A 15,671-nucleotide genomic window follows, 5' to 3' on the forward strand; every position below is an offset into this window, starting at 1 on the left:
TTTAGTCAGGGGTGCCTGGTGGCTCAGTTGGCTAAGCATCCGACTCTTGGGTTCAGCTCAGGTCATGATTTCACGGTTCATGGGATCGAGCCTGGGCATGGAGCCTGCTTGGGATTCTGTCTCTCCCTCTCTCTCAAAATAAGTAAATAACTTAAAAAAAAATTCTTTTGGGGTGCCTGGGTGGCTCAGTCGGTTGGGCGTCCGACTTCGGCTCAGGTCATGATCTCGCAGTCCGTGGGTTCGAGCCCTGCGTCGGGCTCTGTGCTGACAGCTCGGAGCCTGGAGCCCGTTTCAGATTCTGTGTCTCCCTCTTTCTCTGACCCTCCCCTGTTCATGCTCTCTGTCTCAAAAATAAATAAATGTTAAAAAATAAAAATAAGAAAAAATTCTTTTGATTTAGTAAGTATTTTCAGAGTGCTGGTTAATTCAGAGCCCTCCCCCACAGGAAAGGGCACTGATTCCAGCCCCTGTGGCTCCTGTGCCAGGACACAGGGGGGCTCGGGGAGCACAGGACAGCAAGCACAACAGGTCGTCTGGACCTTGGGCCTTCAGAACCTCATGTGGATTCCAAGACTGTGCAGGAGAGGAGACAGTATGGGACCAGGGAACCAGGGGACCAGGGACCAAGCAGGGAGAGCACCCTGTCCACGTTCTCCCCAAGCTTCACCTTCGGGTCCCTAAACGGGCCTTGAGCATCAACCTCACAGGGACAGAGGTGGCCCAGGTTCTGGTGCTGTCCTTCATCCTGCAAACAGACCAGCAGCACCCTAGCAGGCAGGCCAAGTACAGAGACAGGGATCCTGCCCACACTGCCAGGCTGAGTGGCCCCCAGAAATGTTTAGGCCATACCTGGAGCACAGAGAGAAGCTCAAGAAGTGGGTGAGGGACCAGGTGCACAGTGGTGACGCTCCAGCAGAGCTTGGTGTCCCCGCCCCCCTGTCCCATGCCCTGCCAGGGAAGCAGGTGAGAGGGAGGGGCTCACCCACCTGGAGGTCCGAAATGTCCATTTTCTCCCGGACACTGAACTTCTGGCCCATGAGCCGCAGCTTGGGCACACAGTAAAGGATCATGCTGTTGAACTGCAACAGGGACAGGCACCGGGTGAGGGGTGCCTGTACCCCCACAAAGGAGGCACTACAGAGAGGTGGCTTGGCAAGGCCCTGCGGCTGGGCTGGGCGTGGCTCCGTGGAGGGCAGGGCGGGGAGCATGGTGGGTGGGATGTGCTCTTTGGCCGAGGGGGCGGGGAGGGCGTGCTAGGAAGGGCGTGGCCAAGAGGGGGCGGGGCCAGGGGCGTGAACCCGCGACGGGCGTGGCTTCATGCCGGTGGGCGGGGCTCTTGGTCAGGATGAGGTTCTGTGGTGGGGGGCGTGACAGGAAGGGGGTGGCCCTGTGGAGAGGCCGGGCAGGGGGCGTGGTTCTATGGTGGCGGGTGTGGCTCTCTCTGGGGCAGAACGCGGTTCTGTGGTGGGGGCGGGGTTCTGTGGCAGGGGCGTGGCACCGTGGGCTGCAGTGCCGGGTGCGAGCAAGGCGGGCAGGGCCGAAGCGTGCCAGGTATAGCGTGAGCCTGAGACAGATGTGGCTCTATGGCTGGGGGCCTTGCGGGGGCGTGGTGATTAGGGCGTGGCTCCGTGGCTAGATTCTGTCCGGCAGTTTGGGGTTCTGTGGCGGGGGGTGTGGCTTTGTAACAGTGGCTCTGTGGCAGGGGCTCTGAGGCGTCCTGGGCTGGGCTCTGTCGGTCAGGTTGGGGGTTCTGCTGCAGGGGAAGGGGGGCGCCCCGTGGCGGGAAGGGCAGGGGCGTGGTTCCCTGTGGGGCTGGGCGGGGCTCTGCTGCAGGGCGTGGCCTGTAGGCGGGGCTCCGTCGTGGGGGCGGGGCTCCTGGGAGGGCTGGGCGGAGCTCTGCAGCAGGGAGCTGGGCTGGGCGGGGCTCTGTCGGTCTGGTTGGGGTTCTGCGGCGGGGCGTGTCGAGAAGGGGCGTGGCGGGAAGGGCGTGGCTCTGCGGCCGGGGCGTGGTGGGGGCGGGGCTCTGCGGCAGGGAGCTCGGCTGGGCGGGGCCTCACCAGGAAGAGGTGGCGGTCCTGGGCAGTGCCGTTCTTGGCAGACAGCTTCAGGATGTGGCCCTCCTTGATGAGCTCGTTGGCGGGGTTGACGATGTCCTCCTCGCCACCAAGTCGCTCATACACCTCCAACAGCTTGTGCATTTTCTCCTGTGACAGACACAGGGCTTAGGCCACCACATGGGCACAGGGACCAAAGGGCCCGTGGTGGCCACCCTGCAGGTGCGGCCCAGAACCAAGATGGGGCAGCAAGCATGCCGATGAAGAGGTGGGAGGGACACGCCAGGTGCCACTCAGGCTGGGCGTTAAAGAATGAAATGAAGTCGCCCCGCAGAGAACGACGAATAACAGCCACTAACACCACTGCGATGGGCCAGGCTGGGCTCCTCACGATACAGTTATCGGCTCAATTCCAGCACCGACCCTATGACGTAGGTGTCATTTTACCCCAGTTTAGACAAGGAAACTGAGGCATGGAGAAGTCAAGTGAGTTTCTGAAGGTGTTTCTACTAGAGAACAGGGACTGGCCCTCTCATGACCTCTACGCTGCACCCCCGGTCCCTCTCTGGTCAGAGGAGGTATTTCCGGTGGCTGCAGCTTTTGCCCTGGACCGTCATCACTGCCTGTGGTAACCTTGCCTGGTTTCCTGTTCCTCTCAGACCACGTGGCCCAGGGCCGTCAAGACACCAGACCTCTGCGGGCTGGAGGTCATCTTCGTCTGGCCTCAAGACTGCTTGGGTGGTCACATGGCCACGCGGGTTGTGATAGGAAAGGGTTGGAAACCTGTGGCCCCAGCTCTGAGCCGAGAGGCCACGGGCCCTGCCCTGAGCTGCCAGCACCAGGGCTGGAGCTGGGACCAAAGGAATGAATGCAGCAGAAGGCAGAGCTGAGCCTGCAGGAAGCTCAACTCAGTGACACAGAGCCTGGACCTGCTGAGCCACAGCAACCGCTGCCCGGAGACCTGGCCAACCTCAGCCTGCACACCTCGGAAGCAGGCTCGTTTGGCTAGCCCTCTGTCTCTGGTACAAACACAGGTGGCAGATGTGGGTGTAGGGGTAGAAGGGGGAGCCAGCATAGAGAGTAAGCAGGAGCAGGCAGGGCATGGCCAAAGGGCCTTGCATGTACTGGGGGGCTGGGCGTGTACCTGGCATGTACTGGGGGACCGGGCACGCAACTGGTGTGTACTGAGGGGCTGTGTATATACGTGGCGTGTGGGAAAGCTGGTGTGCACCTTGGAGGCCGTAGCAGGCCAGAAGATTCTGAATAGAGAGTGACAAAACAGGTGCCCCTTAGAAAGCTCTGAGCTGGAGAAGTGTGGATCAAAACTGGGGAGACTCTCAGGCTGGGAGAAGCCAGGGCAGTGGTCCAGGTTGAGCGGGGGTAGGGCCTGGTACAAGGGTGGAGAGGCTCCCATGAGCACACACTGATAATTCCCTCATGCCATGCCCTGGGGTCAGACCAGGACCCCACACCACCCGCCACCCCTGGCAAGCAGAGACCTCACCAGACTAGGGGAGAGAACCGCTGCAGGTGTGCTACAGGTGGGGCAGGAGTCCACCAAGGAGGAGGCCTCGTCTACACCCCTCAGAGATGGAAACCTGTGGGCACTCCCCCAAACGTCCACAGGCTCCATGTTACTTGTGACCATGGAGTTCTCTTTGGCATCCACCAGATTTAGTGGGGAGGCGGAAAGGGAAATTAGACAAAAAGGACCCAGGGTGAAATGTAACCTGTGTAGGTTGCGGTGGGCACCCCACAGTGGGCCTGATCTCTGACTGATCTGTCCCTGGGGCCCCAGAGCAAACTGGAGACAGGCAGGTAAGGATGTGGGGCTGGACTGCAACACAGCACCTATGGGAACCAGCAGCTGCCTCGCCTTTCTCACAATGAGAGACGTGGGGTCGAACAAATATTTCACTCCTTTTCCTCTCAAAAACAACAGTGCCCATGTGAAAATAAATTAGGTCTCAGGATTGGGAGACCCTAGGGCCAGCTGATGGCACAGGCTCACCCAGATGGCATCACAGGTGCAGTGCAGAGCTCATGGGGTTTCCCAGTGAGGCCAGGGATTTGGATTCTCCTGTGAACCGCCCCGATCTACAACGCTGGATGAGGACTTAGAAATTCTGCCCAGGCACTATGCAGGCCAAATAAGGGACAGAGCCACCTGGGTCACAACAGGGCATGGGCTCCTCCTCCACCTCTAGGCTGTGTTTGGAGGTGATGAAGTTTGGCCACAGCCCTGATGAGAGACCCCAGAGAGAACAATCTGCCTGCCATGTGCAGACACACGAGAACGGGACAGAAGCCTGGGGTAGAAGCTGCAGGTGCCTCCATCTGGGCTCTCCAGTGTTCAGACCTGCCACATACACACTGTTGTGTAAGCCCATCTGTGGGATTTTGTGACAGCAGCCTGTGCTAAGACAGAGCTTCGACAAGTGAATGAATGAATGAATGAATGGTGGGTCCTGTTCTGAGCACTCTACGTAGGGTGACTCATTTGATCCCACAACGGCCCAGTGAGACAGGTCCTGTCAGTGACCTCACTTTACATATGGGGAAACTGAGGCACAGGGCACTAGACAGCTTACCAACAACCCTAGAGTTAGTAAGTGGCTGGCCTGTAGAGCTCGTGGCAGAGGTGTGGGTGGTGTGCACGCTGTGGGGCCCTCAGGCATCTGCCAGGATCCCCACACTCACCATTTTCCGGATGGCGGCGTTGGAGTGGTTGGCGGCAGTGGAGATGAGCTCCAGGGACCCTGCGGGAGGAAGACGTGGAGTCAGGCTGCGGGGTGCCTGCTGGCACCACACACACATCCTGACCTCACCAGGTGCTGCCCTGCTCCTGCCCTTTCCCTGCTCGGGAAGGGTGGGGCCCTGCAGACACACTCCATTTTGTGGGGGTCTGCGGGGGGTCTGCCAGGGCCGGCACCCCACTCCCCCTGCCGCCACAGTTACTGCCTGTGGACCAGGAGCTGCCCCTTCCTGGGGCCTGAGCTCGGCCAGCATCCAGCAGCCCTCTCCCCAGAACCGGTGTCCACCCCTCACAGTGCAGGGGGGGCAGATGGTTCTCTGTCCTCAAAGACTCAGTCCCTTCCCCAGCTGTGCTTGGGGGCACCTGGCTGTCTCCCCTGCTCTGTCCCGGTCTCTCTTCTCTCTCTTTGGCTTCCCAGCAGGGGCCCCGGCTCCCACTGCCCAGGAGCCTCACTTTCTGCATCCTTCCGGTCAGGGGCATCTCCGGGGAGCCTCTTCAGATAGTCCTTGAGCAGCAGCTCGTAGCGGGGGACCCTCTGCACGGGCTCCAGCATATGGTGCTGCAGAGTCAGGTTCCCGCACACCTCCTGCTTCTGTGGGGGCGACAGACACACGCGTGGACCCTGGGCCCTCATCCCTGCTTATGGTGCCACAGCACCTGTGCCCTGCTGACTGCAGACCACATTTACAGCGGGGTAAACTGAGGCTTGGAGAGGCTGCACAATGGAGCAAGGGCCCCGACTCCCAGTGCTAGCTCCTTTATACACGTCCTCACTGGAGTCCTTGCACCCAGACGACTTCTTTCCCTCACTGGTAACTCCCCCACTCCATCAGGGGCTGGGCCTGCTCCCCTCCCAGACATCAGGAGTTCTCTGAGTGCTGCTGTGTGTTCTCATAGAAATGCAACCCTGCCTGCATGCAGGGGTGGGCTCTCAGGCCCTACCCTGCCCCTGCCCAGCAAGGCTCACAGGCTCCCTACCCCGACCCTCTGCTCCCACAGTGCCACCTCTGTGCTCCCCTCTCAGGTCCCCTCCCCTTGCTGCCCACCTCCTCTTCCTCGCAGATCAAGAGGAAGCACCCCTGTTGAGGCCCTGCTTGCCTCTTACAGAGTCCCCCTCGCCCCTGCCAGGGGAGGTGCACTGTCCACCCGCTGTTCCCCACCTGTCACCTGTGCCCACTCAAGGCCCACAACAGAACGGCTTCCAGCTCAAATGAGCTCCAAAGGCTTCACACACAACAGGCCTGGAGAAACACTGGCCTGCAACTGTCACAAACACGATCCTCCCGGCAGGGGCGGGGCGGGGGGGGGGTGCGTTATCAGGGGTGAGGAGGAACCAGATGTTCACATAATCTCAAAGTAGCTCCCTGCAAGAAACTTATTGGGACCACGGAGGGCACGTGCTTCCTGGGAAAGGAGACCATGGCACAACTCACGCTCTAGCAGGCGGGCGTACAGAACTGCTGCACCTGCACACTCCGCCCTCCTGATGGCCTGCTCGGGCCGACAGTGCCTGCCCCACCGCTGGGCCTCCAGGCCCTGCTGATGCAGGTGGCACAAGGTCCCGGTTCCTGCTGGTCACCCGGGGCTGGGGCTCAGCCACGGGCCCAGCCTGGGAGGCTGGAGGGGGTATTCCGTGGAGACAGCTGGGGCGGATGTGGCTGCTGGGGGGAGGAAGGACTCGGCATCAGCACTGTCCTCTCTGGGGCGGGAGGGAAGCTGGGACGCAGGGGGATCTCGGACTCTACACTAGGAAATCACAGGTGACCTGATGGCTGCAGGATCTGAGGAAGATGCAGAGTGGAGTAAGGTGTGTGTGAATGCATGTGTACACGCACGTGTGTGTGTGTGTGTGTGTGTGTGTGTGTGTGTGGCATGTGCACACACATGCACTCTGTGGTGTCCAAGTGTGGCGCTCAGGGTAAACAGATGTTGGGACAAGCAGCTAACTATTCACAAAGATAAAACTGGATTCTTACCTCCTACCACAATCCTTTTGGAAACTATTCTGGAATAGCAATTCTAATTTTTTAAAATGAAGACATAACACAGTCGTGGGATGGGAAACGCATTTGTAAGCATTACTTTGAAGATTTCTTAAAGCGTTAATATATTAAAAAACTAGTGAAGGGGCACCTGCGTGGCTCAGTCAGTGGGGTGTGTGACTCCTGATTTCAGCTCAGGTCATGATCCCAAGGTTATAAGATTGAGCCCTACATTGGGCTCTGCTCCAACAGTGTGGAACCTGCTTGGGATTCTCTCTCCTCTCTCTGTCCCTCCCCTGCTCATGCTCTCCCTCTCTCCCAAAACAAAATAAACATTAAAAAAAAAAAAAGAACTAGTAAACGTGAGTACTTAAAAACAAAAATTTTGTATGGCAAACAACATTAATAAAATTAAAAAATAAAAGATCCATGAGGAAAATAACTTGTAGGACACAGAAGATGTTCTTAACATATAAAAGCCTGGGGCGCCTGCGTGGCTCAGTCGGTTGAGGGTCTGACTTCGGCTCAGGTCATCATCTCGCGGTCCGTGAGTTCGAGCCCCGCGTCTGGCTCTGTGCTGACAGCTCAGAGCCTGGAGCCTGCTTCGGATTCTGTGGCTCCCTCTCTGCCCCTCCCTACTTGTACACGTGCACATTTTCTCTCTCTCAAAAATAAACATTTAAAAAATTGTACAATGAAAGAAAGAAAAAAATTCCATTAAAAAACATTAAAAATCTGAAAAATTGTTAAACAAAACAAAAGTGACATAGAAGAGACTGCTGCAGCAGAGACGTGACCAGGCGGCTTGCAGAAAGACAGAAGGAAGACCGATGCACATTTCCCTCCATGCCTGCGTGGCTGGTGAGTGGGAGACACGGGCACTGGACCCAGAATCTACCCAGTAACACATCGCACCACCTCTCTGAGGCATGCTTCCCTCCTGTGAAATGACAACTAGGGTTCACGTCCCGTGGTTACTGTGTAGAGCTTCTGGACACAATCTGCTGTTTCACTGAACTTCCCTGCGCCGGCACGCGACCCCGCGCCATGCTGCACAGTCAGGCGGCTGCCCTACCTGTATGCCTTGGATGATCTCTTTGAACAGCGGCGAGCGCTGGGTCCAGGTGCTCACCAGCTCCACAGCACGGTCGAAGTTCTTGACGTACTCGCCGTACATCTTGAGGAACGGGGCCAGCTTCTGCAGGATGTCTCCAAGCCGGGGGTTTGTGTCCCTGTGCGGGGGAGACAGGTTGTCCGAGAAACAGCTTGGGCGAGGGGCCAGAGTTAGGACAGGGACTCACCAGGAATCTGTGGGCCAACAGCCCAGCCCCCAGCTCTGTGTGATGGTGGGCACACCGGTCACCCTCTCTGAGCCTGACTTCCACCCCGCCTCCCATATCCCACGGGCTGGGAAACAGCACGCTACACAAGGTAAACGAGAGGATCGCATGGGCCCTTCGACAGTGCAGGCACAGGACCGCCGCTCCAGACCAGGGTTGCCAGCGGTGACGTGACCGCTCAAATGACAGGCACCCATCAAAGAGCATCCGTGAAACCCCATTTCAGCCGTTAGATGAGCAGATTTTAGGAACAAGGGGCTGAGCAGGCGCTGGCCTAAGAAGGGGGAAGGAGTGCAGTGCTGAAAACGGCACAGACGGGGATTTGAAAACGAACTTCCAGAGGAAAAAGAGATCAACAGCCTTTGGCCTTGGAACTGTGGGGAACTGACCCTAAAGAGATGATCAGAAAGCAAGTGCAGACAGCCATCCACTGTGGCATCACTGGACCGTGCACCGGGGGACGTCGCTCAAAGGCTGGCCACCTGTGAAGGCAGGTGGGCAAGCCCCTGGGGAGTATCTGCGCACGTGTGGTCTTTCTAGATCCTCAAGGAGAAAACCCACTTTTCAGCAAGTGTGGACAGCGGCCTGGGGGCTGTATAACCCTCACTGCAGGTGGAGTACATCCTTACAAAGGACCGACCAACTGCCAGGGACCCTCCCTGACACCCGAGTCAAGGCTCCTGGCGTCTGTGCTCTCAGTGGCCCGGCTGCAGCTGCAGAGTGGGCTCTTGGGCGCCAGAGAAGGGAGGGAGCAGCAGAGGCCCCAGAGCGAAGCAGCAGCACCCGGAACCGGGGGGGCGGGGAGTGGGGGGAGGCACATGCTGCGGAGAATGGCAAGTCTGGGGCCATGCCTCACGGCCGAGCTGACCCTCTGCTAAGAATGCCCAGAGGGGCAGAGGGGCAGGACCGCCCCTGGGGGCAGCAGCAGAGGATTCAAGGGGCACTGCGAGGGGGAACATCTCAGTTTTTAAGGCCAAGGCGGAGTATACACGAGGAGGGAAATGAACGTGCCGGCACTGTTTACTCGATGTTTGAGATCCCATAAAGCCCTGAGTGGGTATTAAAGTCCCTTTGATTTGCAGGTGAGGCAGCCTAGATGTGGGGACACTGCATGGAAGGAGCCAGGCCCTCAGGTGCCTCCTTGTCTTTCAGGCACACAAACCAGATTGAGAGGCCGCTGGGTCGTGAGAATTCCACAAAACCACCACGACAGAGTCGCCAGGGCCCCAGCCTCCACCAGCATTGAGGTCACGCTCCTGGGGAGATGCCCGCCCCCACTTCCGCGGGACCCGGGGCCACGCTCACCACTCCTCCGTGATCCGTGTCTGCAGTTCCGGCAGGAGGAACTGCCCGTGGAAACGATAGATGGAGGAGATGTTGGAGAAGATGCCTGTGGTGACTTCCGGAGGGATGCCTGCTTCCGCCAGCTGGGTGCAGAAAACCTGGGGTGCAGAGGCCCACAGAGCGGGCGCTGAGCGAGGGCTGCCACAGACAGCACGACCGCATTTGCCCCGTGAGGCGTTCGGGAGAGGCTGCTGCTGCCCGTTTTCTTCATCAAACTGGCTCAAACCTACGGTTTTACAGCGAGCGAACTTATGGCTGAGGAGTGTGGGTGAGGCAGACACAGTCTCCTGCTGATGGGGACAGGCCATCTTCCCTCCACCCACCTGCCACGGGACCTGGGAGGTCCCGATTTCCTTCCTCTGCTCCGTGAGCTACAGACAGAAGCAGCACCTAGCACTCTCTGAGTTCCCCAGGGGTTTATTTCCTGTGCCCATAAATCCTGTGCTGCTGTGGGGACAGGGAGGGGCCAGCCGCTGTCCCGACCACTTACGCAGAAAGATTTCCAGAGGCCATTCACGAGCTGAGACAACGCGACTGCCAGGCAGAAAGACCCCGCAGTGACAGGACAAGACCTCTGTCCCAGAGCCCCAGGCTCAGACAGCGAAAGGGAAGGGTCTCTGGACGAGACTCACATTCCAACCGTAAGGCCTAGCCAGCGCCATGAGATGGGGACTCTGCCTCCGCCACTGCGCACAGACACCCTCACATGCGTGAAGAAGGGCCCGGCCGCGTGTGCTACCTGGTCCAGTAGGTGCAGCCGCCTCACGTAGGTTTTCTCTGTGTGCAGGAGCTCCTGGGCGATGTGGAGCAGCTTCTGGGGCTCAGAGCACTGCAGAGAGAAGAGCATCAGCTCCCTGGGGAGGCGGCTCTGACGCTGGGTGACCAGGGGTCCCGGAGGGCCGGAGGAGACCGCTAGGCCTGGGACTTTTCGGGGAGGTTTCTGGGGAAGGCACAGCAGCTCCTGCCAATCCCCTCAGAGCCTCTGCAGCCCAGAGACAGCTCTGCCCTCCCGAGACCCTGGCCACAGAGCCGGTGGAGCAGCCACATCAAAGTATCCTGTGGCCTTTGTCAGCAAGATGGCAGACCAGAAAGGCGCTGAACTCAAAACCTGTAAACCAAGAATGCTGTATCTAGAAAAGCTGTCCTTCAAAAATGAAGAAGAAATTAAAAAAGAGTGTCCCAAACAAACAAAAGGCGAGGAGTTCATTATCACCAGACCTGCTCTGTAAGAAATGCTAGAGAGTCATGCAGCTGTACAAAAATACAGGCGCTCTGGTAAGGAAAACACATGGACAGATAGAACCTGTATTATTGTAATTCTGGTGCATAAAATTTAAATGACAGAAACCATTAAAAACCTGGAAATCTACACTAAAGGGTAAACAGTATATCAATGTGTAATTCATGACATCAGTAATGGAGTGGGGAGGAGGGGCTGCTGTAAAGGAGTGGTTTTTGCAGTCAAAGTCAACTTGTTACCAGTTTAAAATAGAATGCTATAACTTATGGTGTTTCATGTAACTTCAACGGTAACCACAGAAAAAAATTCCTACAGAATATACACAAAAGGAAATGAGTAGGGAATCAAAACATACCATTACAAAAATTCAATGAAAAATAAGGAAGGCAGTAGGAAAGGGACAAAAAATCCACAAGACGTGTAGAAAACAATGATCAAAATGGCAAAGGTTAAGTCCTTCCCAATCAGTAATTACTTTAAATGTAAATGGATTAAACTCCCCAATCAAAAGACATGGACTGGATGAATGGATTAACAAAATACTATCCAAGTAACTACTTGCTGTCCACAAGACACTCCCTCTCGATTTAAGGACAGACGTAGGCTAAAAGTGAGAAGGATGCAAAAGATACTCCATGCACATAGAGACAAAGAGAGAGCAGGGGTGGGCACACTAATATCAGACAAAACAGACTTTAAAGAAAAAAGACAAGACAGAACTTCTGTTACAAGACAGAACAAGGGACAGGATATAATGATAAAAGGATCAATGTAGACACAACCACAAATGTTTATGCACCAAGCCTCATAGCTCCTGAATATAGGAAGCAAACTTGACAGAACTGAAGGGCGACACGGCAACACAGAGATGGTAGGAGCCTTGTGTACCCCATTTTCCTACTGGACCTGCAGACAGAGTCCCAGTGAGGAAACAGAGGCTGTGAACAACACAGTAGACCAACCCGCCAAGCAGACATACACAGAACCCTCCACTCAAATCAACAACCTAACTTTACACCTCAAGAGATGAGAAAAAGAACACGCTAAACCCAAAGTAGTCAGAAGGAAGGAAATAATAGAGATTAGATCAGAGATAAATGGAACACAGAATAGAAAAACAATGAAAAAATCAACAAGACTAAGGTTGTTTTTTGCAAAGGTCAACAAAATTGACAAACTCTTAGCTAAATTACTAAGAAATAAAGAGAGAAGACTCAAATTACTAATATCAGAAATAAAAGAGAAAACATTACAACTGATGTCACAGAAATAAAAAGGATCACAAGAGATTGGTATTAACATTTATACTCCAACAAACTGGACATCCTACAAGAATGGATAAATTCCTAGAAACACATCAAGACTGAGTCATGAAGAAATAGGAAATCTGAATAGACCCACAATGAGTAAGTAGATTGGCTAAGAAATAAAAAACTTCCCAAAAAAGAAAAGCCCAGGACCAGATGATTTCATTGGAAAATTAATACCAGTCTTTCTCAAATGCTTCCAAAGAATTGAAGAGGAGAGAACAGGTGTGCCTGGGGGGCTCAGTCTGCTAAGCATCTGACTCTGGATTTCGACTCAGGTCATAATCTTGCAGTTCATGGGATCCAGCCCTGCGTGGGACTCTGTGGCGACATCAAGGGTCCTGCTTGTGATTCGCGCTCCCTCCACCCTCTCTGCCCCTCCCCCAATTGTGTGTGTGTGTGCTTGCTCTCTCTCTCTCTCTCTCTCTCTCTCTCCCCATCCCCCAAAATAAAATAAAAACTTAAAAAAAATAATAAAGAGGAGAGAACATAGCTGAGCTCTGTGAGGCCAGCATTACCCTGATACCAAGGCCACTCAAAGACTTTATAAGGAGGCTACAGAGCAACCTCCCTAAAGGACACTGATGCGCAAGTCCTCAACAGAACAGTAGCAAATTTCATTCAACACTACCTGAAAGGATCATATGCCATGACCAAGAGAGATTTATTCTGGGATGCCAGAGTGCTTCCATCTATCAACATTCAACACACAACATTCACAGAATCAAAAACCCCACCTGATCATCTTAATTGACACGGAAGAAGCATTTGATAAAATGCAATGCCCTTTGTGATAAAAGCAACATACTATGAATAAACGGGGACTTCCTCCACATAATAAAGGCTGACTTGATGTGTGTGACCCTCCCACATCAGCATGCCCTCACTCTACCTGGGTGGGGGGACGTGAGGCACAGGGTCCCAGGGCTCTGATCCAGTGCCTCACACCAAGGATGGGCCAGTGTGTGATGTTCTAACCAGACACCCAGGATGGAGAAGGCAGACAAACCCAGAAGTGTTGGCATCTCCGTATTAGAGACACGAAGACCTGGGCCTTCTCCAGCAAGCCCCTGGCCCCGGGCACATCCCCAGAGCCTGTGTGGGCAGGATGGGACAAGCCTGGGGTCTGCACCTGCTCCCAGCACCCCGGACACACCTTGAGAGCCACAGGTGGTGTGGTCCTTAGTAACCACATCATTTATTTTCTGCATTTAATTTTTTTTAACATTTTATTTATTTCTGACATAGAAAGAGACATCGCACGCACGAGTGGGGGAGGGGCAGAGAGGGAAGGGGGCAGAGATCTGAAGGAGAGCCCCACGTGGGGCTCAAACTCCCAAATGGTGAGATCGTGACCTGAGACGAAGTGAGACACCCAGATGCCCCTATTTTCTGTATTTCAGGTGTTTGGACATCTTGGGACCTTGCTGACCCCACAGCAAGGGCCCCTCCCAGGTCTGACTGTTTCTTGTAGATATAAAGGACCCACGTGCAATCGTGTCTTTCACATGCAAGCCAGGCCACGCTGATCCAGACATCTGGGAACGCGTCTGTGCCCAGGGCACACTAAGGTCATTCAAGTTGGCCAATCCAAACTTGCTCACCCTGCTTCTCCCGTTCCTTCCCACAGAAACCACAATGTGTACTTGCCACAGTTTTCACCCCCTCTGCCTCTTGACCCACTCTGGTCCTGCCCGTGTGGCCCCGTGGCCCGGCCTGCTCCTCTTCTTGGGAACTATAAGTAACAAACCATCCGTTTTTAAGTAAGCTCCACGCTCAATGTGGGGCCTGATGCACAACCTGGACATCAAGACTCACGTGCTCTACTAGCCGAGCCAGCCAGACTCCCCACCATCTTTTTCAACGGCTGCCGCCTCCTGATGTGTTGGCATTACCACACCCCAACAGTAACAAAACCTAGATTAAACCACAGCTCCCTCCTGCCCCCGAAAAGTTGGCTCACAAGAGCGAGGGCGCGTGGTGGCCCCTCACCCTCCAGGCCTGTCTTCTGTCTCGGTCACGTTAGCCAGTAGGCTCTCCACCGGGGCCAGCAGGTCGGGGGTCCCCTCCACCGGGGCCACAAGGTCGGGGGTCACCTCAACCAGGGGTCACCTGGGCTTCTCGTAGGACCCGGTTGCTTGTGCCACCCTCCCCACACACAGGCGTCTCTCAGAGCCAAGGGCCCCCTGCTTCATCTCCCCATCCCCACTCGTCCCCGCACGGTGCCCAGAGCCCGAGATGCTGACAGGACACAGGTGGGTCTGTCACAGCACACCCACCATGTTGTGGGCATATCTCCTTCCCAGAGCATCTGCACAGGGCTTGGCTCCTGTGCCCAGGCTCCCCTCCCGCCCCTGCCATGCTCCACGGTGACCTTGGGGTTCCCCATTCCTAGCACAGGGGACACTCATACTGCCTTCCTCACAGGGGCTCTGCCAGGCGGGCAGCCAGTCCTGGTGAAGGGTGTGGTGGTGGTTCCATTAGCACCGTCACGGCCACCGGGGGTGGGGTCCCCGTGCCACCGTGTGGACATGTTAACCTAGGCTCGGCAGTGAGGTTGCCGCCTGAAGTGTTGGGGCCCCTGCCCTACCCACTGACCTGTTGCAGGGCCTGTCTGAGCATGCTGATGTGCAGCCACTACTGGAACCAGGCGGGAGCGATGCCACCGTGACCCTCAAGACCCTTCAGAAGACCCCTGCTGCCTGGAGGTGGGGTGGCCTACCTTGGCTGTGTCCGCATGGGCCCCCGGCGGGCTGTTCTCAGTGTCTGGCTCCTCAGCGCTACCTTCGCCCACATCATCGCTGTCGGCCTCCTCCCGCAGGGCCCCACCTTCTGGGGCTGCCTCTGGGTGTAGCCCCGGGACCATGGGGCCCAGGCCGGCCTCACCACCCTCTTCACAGGGAAAGTGCTCGCCGGCCACGCTGCAGGATGGACTGTCGATCCCACTGTCGCGATTAGGGATCTTAACGCCACCACTGGGGTCCCCCGCGGGGCCTGCATCTGGGGGCCTGTCCCCTGCGGTCGGGCTGCCGGGACTCCCGGGGTCAGGGTCCTTGCGGGGGGCTCTGGGCCCAAGGGGCAGTGCTTGGAACTTCCCCGGGGCTGCCCTTGGCAGCCCCGGGGAAGAGCAGTCAGGCTCGATGTTCGGCTCCTCCAGGGCAGCAGCGGGGGTCGGGGCTGTTGAGGACCCCTCTCCCGACTCCATCCTCAAAGCTGAGCTCTGCGGGGGACCAGCCAGGGGCTTCCTGTGGGAGGAAATGAGCAGGGTCAGTGCCAGCCAGGCATGGACCAGTCCATGGGCACAGGCATGTCCCCCCAGAGAAGGGAGGAGGTGGGAGGGGACTGAGTGTGGAGTGAACAGCCCACACAGCTCCAGCTAGGCCCTATCCAGACAGACTTTTAGAGAATACCAAATGGAAAACATTTTATTTTTAAAATAAAATTTTTTTACATCAAAAAAAAAAAAGGAAGGAGAAGAGACACAGAGGGAAAGAAGAAGAAAGGAGGGGAGGAAGGAAAGGAGAGAAGGAGGGAGAGAAGGAAGAGTGGAGGGAGGAGGGAGGGAAGGGGGAAGGGAAGAAGCAGAGAAGGAGAAAAGGGAAGAGGGAGGGAAGGGAGGAGGGAAGGGAGGAGGGAGGGAAGGGAGGAG

The 15,671-nt window shown here is 56.2% G+C and overlaps 1 protein-coding gene across 3 annotated transcripts in view; it reads right to left on the bottom strand.

Moving 5' to 3' along the window:
• FGD3 (FYVE, RhoGEF and PH domain containing 3) overlaps positions 1–15,304 on the bottom strand; it is a 28,201-nt gene extending 12,897 nt beyond the window's left edge. For all 3 annotated transcript variants that reach the window (XM_040449590.1, XM_040449589.1, XM_040449588.1), the window contains exons 1-8: positions 14,745–15,304; positions 10,215–10,304; positions 9,437–9,573; positions 7,867–8,023; positions 5,263–5,401; positions 4,755–4,813; positions 2,058–2,204; positions 987–1,079 (exon numbers count right to left, since the gene is read on the bottom strand). In XM_040449590.1, coding sequence (XP_040305524.1) covers positions 987–1,079; positions 2,058–2,204; positions 4,755–4,813; positions 5,263–5,401; positions 7,867–8,023; positions 9,437–9,573; positions 10,215–10,304; positions 14,745–15,227 — 1,305 coding nt within the window. In that variant the 5' untranslated portion in view covers positions 15,228–15,304. The remainder of the gene's footprint in view (positions 1–986; positions 1,080–2,057; positions 2,205–4,754; positions 4,814–5,262; positions 5,402–7,866; positions 8,024–9,436; positions 9,574–10,214; positions 10,305–14,744) is intronic.
• Between the last annotated feature and the right edge of the window lie 367 nt (positions 15,305–15,671).

This window comes from Herpailurus yagouaroundi, unplaced genomic scaffold, assembly GCF_014898765.1.
Source record: "Herpailurus yagouaroundi ecotype Mexico unplaced genomic scaffold, PumYag 199, whole genome shotgun sequence".
NCBI lineage: Eukaryota > Metazoa > Chordata > Mammalia > Carnivora > Felidae > Herpailurus > Herpailurus yagouaroundi.